General features: G+C 43.5%; 1 protein-coding gene across 1 annotated transcript; it reads left to right on the top strand.

Moving 5' to 3' along the window:
- Positions 1–3,500: 3,500 nt before the first annotated feature.
- LOC311123579 (uncharacterized protein) lies at positions 3,501–14,063 on the top strand. The gene is made up of 2 exons (XM_084197819.1): positions 3,501–4,507; positions 11,611–14,063. The coding sequence occupies exons 1-2, from the start codon at positions 3,733–3,735 to the stop codon at positions 12,105–12,107; spliced, it is 1,272 nt and encodes a 423-aa protein (XP_084053945.1). The 5' UTR covers positions 3,501–3,732; the 3' UTR covers positions 12,108–14,063.
- The last annotated feature ends 5,413 nt before the right edge of the window (positions 14,064–19,476 follow it).

The following is a 19,476-nucleotide window of genomic DNA, read 5'->3' as shown; positions in this document are numbered from 1 at the left end:
CTTGGGAGAGGCAAAGGTCGAGAGCCATGCGTCCTCCGAAACACGACCTGCAAAGCCGCACTGCTTCTTGACACACTGCTCGCTTAACGGGAAGCCAGCTGCACCGATGTGTCGGAGGAAACACTGTACAGCTGGTGACCTGAAGTCAGCGTGCATACGTCCGGCCGCACAAGGAGTCGCTAGAGCGCGATGGGACAAGGACATCCCGGCCGGCCAAACCCTCCCCTAACCCGGACGACGCTGGGCCAATTGTATGGGTCTCCCAGTCGCGGCTGGCTGCGATACAGCCCGGGATCGAACCCGGATCTGTAGTGATGCCTCTAGCACTGCGATGCAATGCCTTAGACCGCTGCACCACTCGGGAGGCCCACAGAGAGATCCTTGATGAAAATCTGCTCCAGAGCGCTCAGGACTTCAGACTGGGGTGAAGGTTCACCTTCCAACAGGACAACGACCCTGAGCACACAGCCAAGACAACGCAGGAGTGGCTTCGGTCTCTGAATGTCCTTGAGTGGCCCAGCCAGAGCCCGGACTTGAACCCGATCGAACATCTCTGGAGAGATCTGAAAATAGCTGTGCAGTGACACTCCCCATCCAACAAAATGTGGAAAAAGGGAAGGGGTCTGAATACTTTCCGAATGTTAGGGTTAGGGTTAGGGTTGCTGTCAGTTCCACTTTAAATGCAACAATGTTTCACACACAGAAGTTATTTTCAAAGAGATGGCTAACAACAGCAAGCTGCAATAAAAAGCACAGTTCCACCAGATGACGATCATTTGAAACTTAACTTCTTGTTGAAGTACTTGAGTGGCCCAGCCAGAGCCCGGACTTGAAACCGATCGAACATCTCTGGAGAGATCTGAAAATAGCTGTGCAGTGACGCTCCCCATCCAACCTGATATAGCTAACAAATTAGCAAAAACATCCTCTTTGATAACACCTGCTGCAACCGCTGCAAACTAGCCGACAACAAAAGCTAGCTAGCTAGACCGTGGGAAAACTATTGCTCGCTATTGTGCAGTGACCTGTTTGCCTTCAAGAAGGCAGAAGTTTTTGTAAAAACGTTCCCACCCATTAAGTCAAAATGTGATTGGTTGATTCTACTGTCACTCCAACATTTTCCCCCTAATACAGTTGAATGGCAGATGCCTTCTATTTGGCTTCTGATGACCTAGCCAATGGCTGACTTTGCCAGCTAGATTTATCTCCCCAGAGACCAGAAAATAATATTTGTATCTCTTCAGTGTTAACCGATTCCTTTCCAACAAAAGCTGCAGAGATTAAATCAGAACATCACTGAAAAGAATAATATAATTATAATTATAATTTAAATACTTAGCCCTTCTCTGAAGGCGTAGGAGGCCCATTGTTCATGTGTTTGGGTTAGTCATCATTTTTATCCCAAAGCATGCATTTTTTCACTAATCTGAATGTCTAAAGAATCCATATGTTGTTCTGAAATATGAACACAGAAATACTGGACATTTTGGACTCTTATTATGGTGGTGATTTGACAAAATTTCAATCATGGTCTTGAATTGGACTCCCATGGTCTTGACTCGGTCTCGGACCCCTTGTCCCCCTCCCGGTCTCGGTCTCGGACCCCTTGTCCCCCTCCCGGTCTCGGTCTCGGACCCCTTGTCCCCCTCCCGGTCTCGGTCTCTAACCCCTTGTCCCCCTCCCGGTCTCGGTCTCTAACCCCTTGTCCCCCTCCCGGTCTCGGTCTCGGACCCCTTGTCCCCCTCCCGGTCTCGGTCTTGACTCGGTCTCGGACCCCTTGTCCCCCTCCCGGTCTCGGTCTCGGACCCCTTGTCCCCCTCCCGGTCTCGGTCTCGGACCCCTTGTCCCCCTCCCGGTCTCGGTCTCGGACCCCTTGTCCCCCTCCCGGTCTCGGTCTCGTACCCCTTGTCCCCCTCCCGGTCTCGGTCTTGACTCGGTCTCGGACCCCTTGTCCCCCTCCCGGTCTCGGTCTTGACTCGGTCTCGGACCCCTTGTCCCCCTCCCGGTCTCGGTCTTGACTCGGTCTCGGACCCCTTGTCCCCCTCCCGGTCTCGGTCTTGACTCGGTCTCGGACCCCTTGTCCCCCTCCCGGTCTCGGTCTTGACTCGGTCTCGGACCCCTTGTCCCCCTCCCGGTCTCGGTCTTGACTCGGTCTCGGACCCCTTGTCCCCCTCCCGGTCTCGGTCTCGGACCCCTTGTCCCCCTTCCGGTCTCGGTCTTGACTCGGTCTCAACCCCACGCCGGTCTTTCGAAAATGTGCAAGAATTGAAGGTGCCAACAAATGTTATAGTCATCATAACAATATTTTACTGTCATATACAAAAATCAGGTCCTCCCTCGACTGGCATCGATTAACTTCGCTCTTTTCAGCTTCTGCCCACCACCTAATAACACAACCACACCACAGATAGAACAATGAGCCAGATATTTCACCTGATGTATAAATGTTAAGCATCCGGTTGACGTTTCCGCTCACTACCAAATATGGTGATGAGAGGAAGCCCAGTGGCGGGAGAAGATGGAGATCGAGTCAGACATTCTGCACATTTTCTCCTCGATTAAACATTTAATCTCAATACAGTTTTTATGTTTCCAAAACTTGAATCTATAATAAACACAGAAGGAAGGAAGTGGCCGGCAGTGACAGGAAGTGGGAGAAGATGGAGCGAGATGGATTTTGGCCGACATTATGCTAATTTTCTCATGATGAACGTTTGATCTCAATACAGTTTTCTATTTTCAAAACTAGAATCTGTGTCAAACAGGGTGGACTACGTTATGTAGACTTTAACCTTTGCCAAAGTTTTCAAATAATTGTGTTGTTTAGAAGGAGTGCAAGGGCGAATTGAGTTATTGCAGAGTAGGCGTTCCCTAACGGAGATATGCAAATAAATGCTAGAACGCGCCAATAGGACCTCTCTTGCTCCTGCTTGGCTCTGCCCACCTCCTTGCTTGTTATGCCCACTATGATTAATTTGCTCCCATCGGAAACGACAGGCTCTGGTCTATCTTGGGTTAGTTCAAGTCTTTAGCCACACAAGTCCAGGTGTGGCTAACGTTAGCCAGCTTGAGCTAGCTGCAGAGATAGCGTTCAAACTCGATAGCACAGAGTAGACCAATATGCATGTTACTGTTCAAGAAAACATATTTTAAACAATACAAAAAAAAGAGCACATCAATATGACGTTGAGAAATAATGCATTGTTGGTAGTTTAGAAGATATCCGGAAATAAGTGAATAAATACGTAATAACGCAAAAACATAACTGTTTGTTCTTATAGGTAACCAGATCGTGACTACAACTAATGTACTAAGTCTTTAACCACACTGTGTTGTTACATTGGTGAGTAAAAACTCATGCTTCCTACGCTTTAACTTTTTGTCTGAAAATAAAATCTACATTTTACTCAACTTCGTTACCCACTCCAGTCAGCAGATGGCGATGTGGGACTTTAAGGCTATGCTGCTAGTGTGACGTATAATCTAGTGGACGGGACGCTTCTTTCAACAGCAGCAACAGTTAGTCAGACACCTCGGTAGCTTGCTAGACAAAATAGCCCAACCAATAAAGCTCTTTAGACGCTTTCGTGTATATTAGCCACTGTGTTTTAAACCCACTTATGTCGTCTAGTTAGTTATCCCATTTAATTTCATATTTACGGTGTTGTTGTTATTGGTCAGCTAGCTGGCTGGTTAAGTTAGCACTAGCCTAGCTAGCTAACATCCCCGACCATGAGCTCACTAAGCTACTCTCCTCCTGCTAAAGAAGAGGAGGTCTGCTGGACGGAGAAAGAAGCTCTAGTGAAAGAGGAGGAGGAAGAGGAGGATGTTACAATACAAAAACAAGTAGAGGGTGAGGCTGTTACCGTGAAAGAAGAAGAGGAAGACGCGTTCAGAGTGAAAGAAGAGGAAGACGCGTTCAGAGTGAAAGAGGAGGAGGATGTTACAGTGAAAGAAGAGGAAGACGCGTTCAGAGTGAAAGAGGAGGAGGACGTTACAGTGAAAGAAGAGGAAGACGCGTTCAGAGTGAAAGAGGAGGAGGATGTTACAGTGAAAGAAGAGGAAGACGCGTTCAGAGTGAAAGAGGAGGAGGATGTTACAGTGAAAGAAGAGGAAGACGCGTTCAGAGTGAAAGAGGAGGAGGTTGTTACAGTGAAAGAAGAGGAAGACGCGTTCAGAGTGAAAGAAGAGGAGGATGTTACAGTGAAAGAAGAGGAAGACGCGTTCAGAGTGAAAGAGGAGGAGGATGTTACAGTGAAAGAAGAGGAAGACGCGTTCAGAGTGAAAGAGGAGGAGGACGTTACAGTGAAAGAAGAGGAGGAAGCAGTTTTTGGAGTGAAAGAGGAGGAGGAGGAGATGACTGTCACATCGAAAAAGGAGGAGGAAGAAGAGGAGGAAACTGGATATCTGGTTCCGTTTTCCCAAAGGCATCTTAAGGCATCCAATGATTCTAATGATCAACTTAGCAGTAAGATGGTTTTGAGAAACCGGGCCCTGATTAACACTAGTAAGTACTGTCTTAAAAACAGAGGCACAAACTCTGCAGTTGTTGAACTGATGTGTGGTGTTAAAGGTGAAATCTGCAGTTGCTACATCCATATTTGGACTTTTAAATTATTTATATATAGCCATTGATTCTTGAAGAATATAACACATGCCTCATGAGCTTAGTTCAACTGTCGTACCCCATCAGATCCCAAAATAAGCTTTTTTTACTCCAATGTTTAGAAACAATGTAAATGTAAACCAACACTGTATCGCCTCAACATGGTTAAAACTATAATGGTGATATCATGGATGGTCAGTCCTTGCATCCATAGGTCTGTCTATGATTTTGAGAGTAGTTACATTTCTCCAGTCCCATCCTCATCTTATTACCAAAACAGTGGTGGAATGACAGCTTTGTTATTGTTTGAACTGCAGATTGGTTGATTGATTGATGTGTGGCTTTTTTTAAAGGGGCAACCTAGGTTTTAAACAGCAGCAAAATTGGGGGCTGGAGAAATGTAACCACTCTCAAATTCATAGAGAAAGTTATTGTAGCAACCTTAACCCAAAACCTAGCGACCTCATCAAGAAGTTCAGACATCTTGGTATAACAGTTATAAGGTGTTGGCTTGACAGTCTCTGGACCCAGGTTTGAGTCCAGCTCAGGGCTACCCCCTGAATTCACTACACTATGAATACAAGGACTGGCCATCCATGAGGTCAAAATCATAGTTTTAACCTGTTTTTGAAGATATACAGTGTTTGTTTACAACCAGTGGCATTATACAGTGGGGAAAAAAAGTATTTAGTCAGCCACCAATTGTGCAAGTTCTCCCACTTAAAAAGATGAGAGAGGCCTGTAATTTTCATCATAGGTTCACGTCAACTATGACTGACAAAATGAGAGAAAAAAAATCCAGAAAATTACATTGTAGGATTTTTTATGAATTTATTAGCAAATTATGGTGGAAAATAAGTATTTGGTCAATAACAAAAGTTTCTCAATACTTTGTTATATACCCTTTTTTGGCAATGACACAGGTCAAACGTTTTCTGTAAGTCTTCACAAGGTTTTCACAAACTGTTGCTGGTATTTTGGCCCATTCCTCCATGCAGATCTCCTCTAGAGCAGTGATGTTTTGGGGCTGTCGCTGGGCAACACAGACTTTCAACTCCCTCCAAAGATTTTCTATGGGATTGAGATCTGGAGACTGGCTAGGCCACTCCAGGACCTTGAAATGCTTCTTACGAAGCCACTCCTTCGTTGCCCGGGCGGTGTGTTTGGGATCATTGTCATGCTGAAAGACCCAGCCACGTTTCATCTTCAATGCCCTTGCTGATGGAAGGAGGTTTTCACTCAAAATCTCACGATACATGGCCCCATTCATTCTTTCCTTTACACGGATCAGTCGTCCTGGTCCCTTTGCAGACAAACAGCCCCAAAGCATGATGTTTCCACCCCCATGCTTCACAGTAGGTATGGTGATCTTTGGATGCAACTCAGCATTCTTTGTCCTCCAAACACGACGAGTTGAGTTTTTACCAAAAAGTTATATTTTGGTTTCATCTGACCATATGACATTCTCCCAATCCTCTTCTGGATCATCCAAATGCACTCTAGCAAACTTCAGACGGGCCTGGACATGTACTGGCTTAAGCAGGGGGACACATCTGGCACTGCAGGATTTGAGTCCCTGGCGGCGTAGTGTGTTACTGATGGTAGGCTTTGTTACTTTGGTCCCAGCTCTCTGCAGGTCATTCACTAGGTCCCCCCGTGTGGTTCTGGGATTTTTGCTCACCGTTCTTGTGATCATTTTGACCCCACGGGGTGAGATCTTGCGTGGAGCCCCAGATCGAGGGAGATTATCAGTGGTCTTGTATGTCTTCCATTTCCTAATAATTGCTCCCACAGTTGATTTCTTCAAACCAACCTGCTTACCTATTGCAGATTCAGTCTTCCCAGCCTGGTGCAGGTCTACAATTTTGTTTCTGGTGTCCTTTGACAGCTCTTTGGTCTTGGCCATAGTGGAGTTTGGAGTGTGACTGTTTGAGGTTGTGGACAGGTGTCTTTTATACTGATAACAAGTTCAAACAGGTGCCATTAATACAGGTAACGAGTGGAGGACAGAGGATCCTCTTAAAGAAGAAGTTACAGGTCTGTGAGAGCCAGAAATCTTGCTTGTTTGTATGTGACCAAATACTTATTTTCCACCATAATTTGCAAATAAATTCATAAAAAATCCTACAATGTGATTTTCTGGAATTTTTTTCCTCAATTAGTCTGTCATAGTTGACGTGTACCTATGATGAAAAGTACAGGCCTTTCTCATCTTTTTAAGTGGGAGAACTTGCACAATTGGTGGCTGACTAAATACTTTTTTCCCCCACTGTACAAGCTTATGTTTTGGTTTTTGATGGGGAAATACATTTGAGGCATTTATAAGTTATATTCTTCAAGAATCAATGGCTATACAGTATATGGGTCTTTCTATAACTGCCAGTGAGGATTTCCTTGCATTTATGGCAGTGTAGTTCCCTTAAGGGTCAGTCAACTTTGGTACAGCATACTATGGGGAGTCACACTCTCGCGACTTCGAGGTTATATACAGGGGGTACCGGTACCGAGGTAATGTGCTGGGGGCTATATACAGGGGGTACCGGTACCGAGGTAATGTGCCGGGGTACAGGTTAGTCCAGGTAATAATGAGGCTATATACAGGGGGTACCGGTACCGAGGTAATGGGCTGGGGTACAGGTTAGTCCAGGTAATAATGAGGCTATATACAGGGGGTACCGGTACCGAGGTAATGGGCTGGGGTACAGGTTAGTCCAGGTAATAATGAGGCTATATACAGGGGGTACTGGTACCGAGGTAATGGGCTGGGGTACAGGTTAGTCCAGGTAATAATGAGGCTATATACAGGGGGTACCGGTACCGAGGTAATGTGCTGGGGTACAGGTTAGTCCAGGTAATAATGAGGCTATATACAGGGGGTACCGGTACCGAGGTAATGTGCCGGGGTACAGGCTAGTCCAGGTAATAATGAGGCTATATACAGGGGGTACCGGTACCGAGGTAATGGGCTGGGGTACAGGTTAGTCCAGGTAATAATGAGGCTATATACAGGGGGTACCGGTACCGAGGTAATGTGCTGGGGTACAGGTTAGTCCAGGTAATAATGAGGCTATATACAGGGGGTACCGGTACTGAGGTAATGTGCCGGGGTACAGGTTAGTCCAGGTAATAATGAGGCTATATACAGGGGGTACCGGTACCGAGGTAATGGGCTGGGGTACAGGTTAGTCCAGGTAATAATGAGGCTATATACAGGGGGTACCGGTACCGAGGTAATGGGCTGGGGTACAGGTTAGTCCAGGTAATAATGAGGCTATATACAGGGGGTACCGGTACAGAGTCAATGGGCTGGGGTACAGGTTAGTCCAGGTAATAATGAGGCTATATACAGGGGGTACCGGTACAGAGGTAATGTGCTGGGGTACAGGTTAGTTCAGGTAATAACGAGGCTATATACAGGGGGTACCGGTACAGAGTCAATGGGCTGGAGTACAGGTTAGTCCAGGTAATAATGAGGCTATATACAGGGGGTACCGGTACCGAGGTAATGGGCTGGGGTACAGGTTAGTCCAGGTAATAATGAGGCTATATACAGGGGGTACCGGTACCGAGGTAATGGGCTGGGGTACAGGTTAGTTCAGGTAATTTCTACATGTCGGTAGGGGTAAAGTGACTGTGCTTAGATGATAAACAGCGAGTAGCAGCAGTGTAAAAACAAAGGAGGGAGGGGATTAATTGTTCAGCAGTCTTGGGGGTAGAAGCTGTTAAGGAGCCTTTTGGTCCTAGACTTGGCGCTCCGGTACCGCTTGCTGTGCGGTAGCAGAGAGAACAGTCTATGACTTGGGTGACTGGAGTCTTTGACGATTTTCCTCTGACATGCCTAGTATCTAGGTCCTGGATGGCAGGAAGCTTGACCCCAGTGATGTAAAAAACAAACAAAATATAACTATTGTAAAATAGATTGTGTCCGTAAAATGTATATAGTATGTATAAGTTGGAAGTAGAAGCCTAAGTGTTGTTGTTCATTAGTTTGCTGCAATTAGGGGAGAGGTGGTAGGGTTAGTGGAAAATAATACATTTACATTTAAGTCATTTAGCAGACGCTCTTATCCAGAGCGACTTACAGGAGCAATTAGGGTTAAGTGCCTTGCTGAAGGGCACATCGACAGATTTTTCACCTAGTCGGCTCGGGGATTAGAACCAGCGACCTTTCGGTTACTGGCACACCGCTCTTAACCACTATATGTCTGTGTATATTTATATGTGTATATTTACATTTGAGTCATTTAGCAAACGCTCTTATCCAGAGCGACTTACAGTTAGTGTACACTATGTACACTACCAGTCAAAAGTTGGACACACCTACTCATTCAAGGGTTTTTTCTTTATTTTTTACTATTTTCTACATTGTAGAATAATAGTGAAGACATCAAAACTATGAAATAACACATATGGAATCATGTAGTAACAAAAAAAGTGTTAAACAAAGAGATTATGTAAAGTAGCCACCCTTTGCCTTGATGGCAGCTTTGCACTCTTGGCATTCTCTCAACCAGCTTCATGAGGTAGTCACCTGGAATGCATTTCAATTAACAGGTGTGCCTTAAGTTAATTTGTGGAATTTATTTCCTTCTTAATGCATTTGAGCCAATCAGTTGTGTTGTGACAAGGTAGGGTTGGTATACAGAAGATAGCCCTATTTGGTGAAAGACCAAGTCCATATTATGGCAAGAACAGCTCAAATAAGCAAAGAGAAACGACAGTCCATCATTACTTTAAGACATGAAGGTCAGACAATACGGAAAATTTCAAGAACTTTGAAAGTTTCTTCAAGTGCAGTCGCAAAAACCATAAAGCGCTATGATGAAACTGGCTCTCATGAGGACCGCCACAGGAATGGAAGACCCAGAGTTAGCTCTGCTGCAGAGGATAAGTTCATTAGAGTTACCAGCCTCAGAAATTGCAGCCCAAATAAAGACTTCACAGATTTCAAGTCACAGACGTATCTCAACATCAACTGTTCAGAGGGGACTGGGTAAATCAGGCCTTCATGGTTGAATTGCTACAAAGAAACCACTACTGAAGGACACCAATAAGAAGAAGAGATCTGCTTGGGCCAAGAAACACGAGCAATGGACATTAGACCGGTGGAAATTGAGATTTTTGGTTCCAACCGCCGTGTCTTTGTGCGACGCGATGTGGGTGAACGGATGATCTCCGCGTGTGTAGTTCCCACCGTGAAGCATGGAGGAGGAGGTGTGGTGATGTGGGGGTGCTTTGATGGTGACACTGTCTGTGATTTATTTAGAATTCAAGGCACACTTAACCAGCATGGCTACCACAGCATTCTGCAGTGATACGCCATCCCATCTGGTTTGGGCTTAGTGGGACTATCATTTTGCTTTTCAACAGGACAATGACCCAACACACCTCCAGGCTGTGTAAGGGCTATTTTACCAAGAAGGAGAGTGATGGAGTGCTGCATCAGATGACCTGGCCTCCCAATCCCCCGACCTCAACCCAATTGAGATGGTTTGGGATGAGTTGAACCGCAGAGTGAAGGAAAAGCAGCCAACAAGTGCTCAGCATATGTGGGAACTCCTTCAAGACTGTTGGAAAAGCATTCCAGATGAAGCTGCTTGAGAGAATGCCAAGTGTGCAAAGTTGTCATCAAGGCAAAGGGGTGGCTACTTTGAAGAATCTAAAATATTAGTTTAACACTATTTTGGTTACTACATGATTCCATATGTGTTATTTCATAGTTTTGATGTCTTCACTATTGTTCTACAATGTAGAAAATAGTAAAAATAAAGAACAACCCTTGAATGAGTAGTTGTGTCTAAACTTTTGACTGGTACTGTATGTTATTGTTAGATGAAGTTATGGGCCAATTTGGCATACACTTAGTGTGTAAAGGTAGCCAAAGAGCATTTTACTGAATTAGTGGTGAATTAGTGAATAGCGACACGGAGCTTAATGTGAGTTTCCTTGAGTAACACTCCCGATCTTGCTCTGATAATGTGTGGTAATGTTCAGAATACATTGTGAAATCTTCGCTCACCATTGTTCCTCCATGCAGATATACTACATCCATAACTAGAGGTTATTAGCATGGAGGAGTTCAGATATACTACATCCATAACTAGAGGTTATTAGCATGGAGGAGTTCAGATATACTACATCCATAACTAGAGGTTATTAGCATGGAGGAGTTCAGATATACTACATCCATAACTAGAGGTTATTAGCATGGAGGAGTTCAGATATACTACATCCATAACTAGAGGTTATTAGCATGGAGGAGTACAGATATACTACATCCATAACTAGAGGTTATTAGCATGGAGGAGTTCAGATATACTACATCCATAACTAGAGGTTATTAGCATGGAGGAGTTCAGATATACTATATCCATAACTAGAGGTTATTAGCATGGAGGAGTTCAGATATACTACATCCATAACTAGAGGTTATTAGCATGGAGGAGTTCAGATATACTACATCCATAACTAGAGGTTATTAGCATGGAGGAGTTCAGATATACTACATCCATAACTAGAGGTTATTAGCATGGAGGAGTTCAGATATACTACATCCATAACTAGAGGTTATTAGCATGGAGGAGTTCAGATATATAAATCTTTGCTCACCATTTTTGCTCCATGCAGATATACTACATCCATAACTAGCGATTTCTGCATTAGCATGGAGGAGTTTCTACAGCCAAATTGTCTTGCATATCAACAAGCAGCAAACACAGAAAGGGTCCTATATTGGAGAGTAAAAGCCGTCTGGCACTCTGCTTAGGATTTCAACAACTAAACGTATTTCTAGCCTAGAATCATCGATGTTACTACTAATGTGAAAAAATGACAAAATGACTTGTTGCTCACTTGACTGTTTAAGACAATTGTCAAATAATTTAAGACGTCAATTGTTGTACAATTTAATGGGTACGCTCTGGGTATCACCTTTTACCTCAAATAAACAGTGTATTTCTGCTGTTGTGGTTCTTTAACCATCTGTCTGACTGTCGTTCACACAGGAGAGAGACGTGGCTATCGTGGATCCTCTGGGGAGCCTCAACAACATGATGCTGACGAGGCAGAAAGGTCTCTCTCCAGATCAGAACACCTTAAGAAAAACCATCTGAGACCCACTGGGAAGAAATCTCACTGCTGCTCTGACTGTGGGAAACGTTGCAAGTCTTCATCAGAACTTAAAATACACCAGCGAGTACACACAGGAGAGAAACCTTCTAGCTGTGATCAATGTGGGAGGAGTTTTACTCGGTCAAGCTCCCTGATAGTGCACCAGAGAACACACACAGGAGAGAAACCTTACGACTGCTCTGACTGCGGAAAGACTTTTGTTAGTTTAAGAGATTTAAAATCACACCAGAGAACACACACAGGAGAGAAACTTTATAGCTGTGATCAATGTGGGAAGAGTTTTACTCAGTCAAGCTCCCTGATAGTGCACGAGAGAAACCTTATAGCTGTACTCAATGTGGGAAGAGTTTTGTTGCATCTTGTGATCTGACGATACACCAGAGAACACACACAGGAGAGAAACCTTATAGCTGTGATCAATGTGGGAAGAGTTTTGGTACATCTGTGTATCTGACGATACACCAGAGAACACACACAGGAGAGAAACCTTATCACTGCTCTGACTGCAGAAAGAATTTTGTTAGGTTAAGAGATTTAAAATCACACCAGAGAACACACACAGGAGAGAAACAATTTAGCAGGAGATAAATGATATAGCTGTGATCATGTGACAAGAGATACTTTGATAAAAGATCTCTGATCAAACATCAGAAAATACATACATGAGTTGTTTCATGATATCAATGAAATAATGTCACAATGTAGAATGTTTTAACATTGTAGAAGGAGTACTTTAATTAATAATGTCACAATGTAGAACCCTAAATGTTTCCCCCTGTTCAATTTATTTCAGCATGATATGGATATTAGCCTCTGGGAAAAATCCAGGCTCTGAATTGAAAGAGTATTTATGTGATTTAACAAAAAGTGAAAGAAAAAAAAAGTTGTGTTACACTTACCTTGTTGGCGACCCACTTGAATCAAAATGCAACGCTTCAAAATGTAGCTAGCTGTTTTCTACAAATTGTCCTCTGACCAGTGATGTACACATTATTCCCAGATTCCGTGTGATGAGCTATTCGTTTTAACAGGACCTCATCTCCCCCCTCTTGCGCAATTGATTTCAACGTGATATCGATGAAATAAGTGTTGCGTTCCTTTGTTTAGCGACCCATAAATGTAAATGCATCCCTCCAAAATGTAGCTGACTGTCTTCTGCAGGTTGTCCTCTAACCAGTGAGGTAAAAGTTATCTCCCATTTCCATGTGTTTTTTTAGTTGTGTTAGTTTCAACAGCAGGTACAACCTGATCTCCCCCATAATCGATATCAGTGACTTATTGTTGGTGCTTGTGCAGTTTATAAGGTGCTTGTTTTGATATGATTATTGTGGCACATTTGTGTAGATAGTACAGTTTAGGTTTCGGTTTTCAATATATCACAAACTGTTTTTGCATATTGGTTATTGATTTGGACATGTTAAAACTGTGTTTTGACATTGAGGTTTCCCACGTAGCAAAATGTCATTGAAAAGACATTGAAAAGAAGACTATGCCTGATGTCCAATATAAACTCAGCAAAAAAAGAAACGTCCCTTTTTCAGGACCCTGTCTTTCAAAGATAATTTGTAAAAATCCAAAATAACTTCACAGATCTTCATTGTAAAGGGTTTAAACACTGTTTCCCATGCTTGTTCAATGAACCATAAATAATTAATGAACATGCACCTGTGGAACGGTCGTTAAGACTTACAGATGGTAGGCAATTAAGGTCACAGTTATGAAAACTTAGGACACAAAAGAGGCCTACTATTGACTCTGCAAAACACCAAAAGAAATATGCCCAGGGTCCCTGCTCATCTGCGTGAACGTGCCTTATGCATGCTGCAAGGAGGCATCCTCCCTCATGTGGTACCCTTCCTGCAGGCTCATCCTGACATGACAATGCCACCAGCCATACTGCTCATTCTGTGCGTGATTTCCTGCAAGACAGGAATGTCAGTGTTCTGTCATGGCCAGTGAAGAACCCGGATCTCAATCCCATTGAGCACGTCTGGGACCTGTTGGATCGGAGGGTGAGGGCTAGGGCAATTCCCCCCAGGAATGTCCGGGAACTTGTATGTGCCTTGGTGGAAGAGTGGGGTAACATCTCACAGCAAGAACTGGCAAATCTGGTGCAGTCCATGAGGAGGAGATGCACTGCAGTACTTAATGCAGCTGGTGGCCACACCAGATACTGACTGTTACTTTTGATTTTGACCCCCCCCCCAGGGACACATTATTTGTGTGTGGAACTTGTTCAGTTTATGTCTCAGTTGTTGAATCTTGTTATGTTCATACAAATATTTACACATGTTAAGTTTTGCTGAAAATAAACGCAGTTGACAGTGAGAGGACTTTTTTTGTTGCTGAGTTTACATTCGGTTTTAGTTGAAAATATGTATTTTCAGGTCGTTTTTTCAACGACTTGACAACAACTTAATGTCAACGTACTTGCAGCCTATAAACATGGACGCAGTATAATAAATTGGTCTATAATCAGTTTTATTAACAATCTTACATCACTCCAGTATTTCTTTACAACATTCAAGTGCTACTTGTCTTTATTCCACTACTGAAGAAGCATGACTCAAATAACCTACTCATATTTCAAACATCCAGCCTGACAAAATATACATTTTTAATTATTCAATGCCTCACCATTAAGTGAATTATTGCCAATACATATTAACAAAGGGGTGATCATTTGGTGTTGATATTTTATATTTACAATTCATGCAACATTTAGTAATCATAATTTATGCAACGAACTGACCATTTTGGGGTACAATTATATTGACATTGTTGCACTGCTTGTAGAATATCAGGGTTCATTCTCAGATGTGCCAACCCAAATGTACTAGAGCATGACATTGGGGACTCGGCCCCGATCCAACAACATGCCTATCGAGTGAACCCTGAAAAGTTAGAGAAGCTCCGCAGTGAGGTGGAAAGTTACTACGGATATTGCAGGAGTTTCCTCTTGAAATTAGACATGTCCGTGGTAAGGACAACTTGGTTGCTGATTGTCTCAAGGGTGGGCAGTCAAAAGGATTTGTGTTTTGCATTTAGCCAGTGCGTTGTCATGGATCACAATTTATTTTGACTGCACGTTTTTCTGTATTGGAGATGAGTTTTGTTTGGGCTCGTTCCAAGGGGACGAGAGTTCTAGAAGCTAATGAGTTTTAGGAAGACCAGAGTTCTAGAAGCTAGTGAGTTTTAGGAAGACGAGAGTTCTAGAAGCTAATGAGTTTTAGGAAGACCAGAGTTCTAGAAGCTAGTGAGTTTTAGGAAGACCAGAGTTCTAGAAGCTAATGAGTTTTAGGAAGACAAGAGTTCTAGAAGCCAATGAGTTTTAGAAGCTAGTGAGTTTTAGGAAGACCAGAGTTCTAGAAGCTAGTGAGTTTTAGGAAGACCAGAGTTCTAGAAGCTAGTGAGTTTTAGCAAGACGAGAGTTATATAAACTAGTGAGTTTTAGGTCAGTAACTTATAACCACGGAACCACCCCAGACCTTTCATGCATGACTTAAAGCACCTAAGTATTAGATTTACTGCCAGGGTCTAGTATGTCACTGCCAGGTCTGATTTTCTCTTTGGTTTTGAGCCCACGGCAAGAAGGCACCAGAGCCTATTGTGGTAACAGGTTCACACTAGATAACACAACCACACAGTGCATGAAAAACATGAGGTGTGGCTAACGTTTGCAAGCTTGAGCTAGCTACCGAGCTAGCATACAAACTCGGTAGCACAGAGTAGATCCTCCATATGACGTTGAGAAATAGTGCATTGTGGGTAGTTTAGAAGATATCTGGAAATAAGTTAATAAATGTGTAATAACGCAAAAACATAACTGTTTGAACTTAATAGGTAACCAGATCGTGACTACAACTAAGTTCCTAAGTCTTTAACCACACTGTGTTGTTACATTCGTGAGTAAAAACTCATGCTTCCTACCCTTTAACCTTTTGTCTGAAAATAAAATCTACATTTTACTCAACTTCGTTACCCACTCCAGTCAGCAGATGGCGATGTGGGACTTTAAGGCTGTGCTGCTAGTGTGACGTATAATCTAGTGGACGGGACGCTTCTTTCAACAGCAGCAACAGTTAGTCAGACACCTCGGTAGCTTGCTAGACAAAATAGCCCAACCAATAAAGCTCTTTAGACGCTTTCGTGTATATTAGCCACTGTGTTTTAAACCCACTTCTGTCGTCTAGTTAGTTATCCCATTTAATTTCATATTTACGGTGTTGTTGTTATTGGTCAGCTAGCTGGCTGGTTAAGTTAGCACTAGCCTAGCTAGCTAACATCCCCGACCATGAGGTCACTAAGCTACTCTCCTCCTGCTAAAGAAGAGGAGGTCTGCTGGACGGAGAAAGAAGCTCTAGTGAAAGAGGAGGAGGAAGAGGAGGATGTTACAATACAAAAACAAGTAGAGGGTGAAGCTGTTACCGTGAAAGAAGAAGAGAAAGACGTTACAGTGAAAGAAGAGGAAGACGCGTTCAGAGTGAAAGAGGAGGAGGATGTTACAGTGAAAGAAGAGGAAGACGCGTTCAGAGTGAAAGAGGAAGAGGATGTTACAGTGAAAGAAGAGGAGGAAGCAGTCTTTGGAGTGAAAGAGGAGGAGGAGGAAACTGGATATCTGGTTCCGGGTTCCCAAAGGCATCTTAAGGCATCCAATGGTTCTAATGATGAACTAAGCAGTAAGATGCTTTTGAGAAACCGAGCCCTGATTAACACTAGTAAGTACTGTCTTAAAAACAGAGGCACAAACTCTGCAGTTGTTGAACTGATGTGTGGTGTTAAAGGGGAAATCTGCAGTTGCTACATCCATATTTGGACTTTTAAATTATTTACATTCTTGAAGAATATAACACATGCCTCATAAGCTTAGTTCAACTGTCGTACCCCATCAGATCCCAAAATAAGCTTTTTTTACTCCAATGTTTAGAAACAATGTAAATGTAAACCAACACTGTATCGCCTCAACATGGTTAAAACTATAATGTTGATATCATGGATGGTCAGTCCTTGCATCCATAGGTCTGTCTATGATTTTGAGAGTAGTTACATTTCTCCAGTCCCATCCATCATCTTATTACCAAAACAGAGGCAGAATGACAGCTTTGTTATTGTTTGAACTGCAGATTGGTGGATTGATTGATGTGTGGCTTTTTTGATGGGGTAAGACAGTTGAAACATTTGAGGCATTTATAAATTATATTTTTAAATAATCAATGGCTATACAGTATATGGGTCTTTCTATATCTGCCAGTGAGGATTTCCTGTGGGGGTCAAATTGTTGGAGCTGTTGATAAGTAATTGTATAATATTCAGCAAATGAATTTTAATTTTTTTTAGGGCTGACCCTAGTCGACTGGTCGATTGTTTGGTCGATAGGCTGTTTTGTCGACCAAGATTTTTTTTAGTTGAGCATTCGCAAATACACAATATATACAAAAGTATGTGGACACCCCATCAAATTAGTGGATTCAGCTATTTCAGCCACAACCGTTGCTGACAGGTGTATGAAATCAAGCACACCGCCATGCAGTCTCCATAGACAAACATTGGCAGTAGAATGGTCTTACTGAAGAGTGCTGAAGAGTTCCAAACTGCCTCTGGAAGCAACGTCACAAGAAGTGTTGGTCGGGAGCTTCATGAAATGGGTTTCCATGGCCGAGCAGTCGCACACATGCCCCAGATCACCATGCTCAATGCCAAGCGTCGGCTGGAGTGGTGTAAAGCTCACCGCCATTGGACTCTGGAGCAGTAGAAACGCGTTCTCTGGAGGGATGAATCACGCTTCACCATCTGGCAGTCCGAAGGACGAATCTGGGTTTAGCGGATGCCATGAGAACACTATCTGCCCGAATGCGTAGTGCCAACTGTAATGTTAGGTGGAGGAGGAATAATGATCTGGGTCAGTTTTTTATGGTTGGGGCTAGGCCCCTTAGTTCCAGTGAAGGGAAATCTTAACGCTACAGCATACAATGACGTTCTAGACGATTCTGTGCTTCCAACTTTGTGGCAACAGTTTGGGGAAGGCCTTTTCCTATTTCAGCATGACAAAGCAGAAGTCCAAACAGAAATGGTTTCTTGAGATCGGTGTGGAAGAACTTGACTTGCCTGCACAGAGCCCTGACCTCAACCCCATCGAACACCTTTGGGATAAATTGGAACACCGACTGCGAGCCAGGCCTAATCGCCCAACGTCAGAGCCCGACCTCACTAATGCTCTTGTGGCTGAATGGAAGCAAGTCCCCGCAGCAATGTTCCAACATCTAGTGGAAAGCCTTCCCAGAAGAGTGGAGGCTGTTATAGCAGCAAAGTGGGAACCAACTCCATATTAATGCCCATGATTTTGGAGTGAGGTGTTCGACCAGCAGGTGTCCACATACTTTTGGTTATGTAGTGTATCATGATGTTTTGCTACCGTGATATTCCCGTGGTACCGTGCAACACTAGTAGTGTGTGTGAGTGTGTGGGTAGAGTCTAGCAAGAGAGGGAGTGCATTATTTGGGGATAAATTAATAAATAATAAAGGGTGTTCATGTAAATAGTCCGGTAGCCATTTGATGAACTGTTCTTATGGCTTTGGGGTAAAAGCTGTTCAGGAACCTGTTGGTCCCAGACAGTCTGGTGCTCCGGTACCGCTTGCTGTGCGGTAGCAGAGAGTACAGCCCGTCACTTCGGTGGCTGGAGTCTTTGACAATTTCTAGGGTCTTCCTCTGACACCGTCTGGTATAGAGGTCCTGAATGGCAGAGAGTTTGGCCCCAGTGATGTACAGTAGGGCCAGAGTATAAAAGTATTCATCCCACTGGGCGTTTTTCCTACTTTGTTGCATTACAACCTGTAATTTAAGTTGAATTTTATTTGGATTTCATGTGATGGACATACACAAAATAGTCAACATTGGTTTAGTGAAATGAAAAAAATTACTTGTTTCAAGAAATTCAAAAAAATTAATAACAAAAAAGTGGTGCGTGTATATGTATTCACCCCCTTTGCTATGAAGCCCCTAAATAAGATCTGGTGCAACCAATTACCTTCAGAAGTCACATAATTAGTTAAATAAAGTCCACCTGTGTGCAATCTAAGTGTAACATGATCTCATAATATATACACCTGTTCTGAAATGCCCCATAGTCTGCAACACCACTAAGCAAGGGGCACCACCAAGCAAGCGGCACCATGAAGACCAAGGAGCTCTCCAAACAGGTCAGGGACAAAGTTGTGGAGAAGTACAGATCAGGGTTGGGTTATAAAAAAATATCAGAAACTTTGAACATCCCACGGAGCACCATTAAATCCATTATAAAAAAATTGAAAGAATATGGCACCACAACAAACCTGCCAAGAGAGGGCCGCCCACCAAAACTCACGGAGCAGGCAAGGAGGGCATTAATCAGAGAGGCAACAAAGAGACCAAAAATAACCCTGAAGGAGCTGCAAAGCTCCACAGCAGAGATTGGAGTATCTGTCCATAGGACCACTTTAAGCCGTACACTCCACAGAGCTGAGCTTTACGGAAGAGTGGCCAGAAAAAAGCCATTGCTTAAAGAATAAGCAAACATGTTTGGTGTTCGCCAAAAGCCATGTGGGAGACTCCCTAAACATATGGAAGAAGGTACTCTGGTCAGATGAGACTAAAATTGAGCTTTTTGGCCATCAAGGAAAATGTCTGCCGCAAACCCAACACCTCTCTTCACCCCGAGAACACCATCCCCACAGTGAAGCATGGTGATGGCAGCATCATGCT

This window comes from Coregonus lavaretus (assembly GCF_964263955.1).
Source record: "Coregonus lavaretus genome assembly, contig: HAP1_SCAFFOLD_135, whole genome shotgun sequence".
NCBI lineage: Eukaryota > Metazoa > Chordata > Actinopteri > Salmoniformes > Salmonidae > Coregonus > Coregonus lavaretus.
This window is presented reverse-complemented; position numbering and strand designations above follow the sequence as displayed.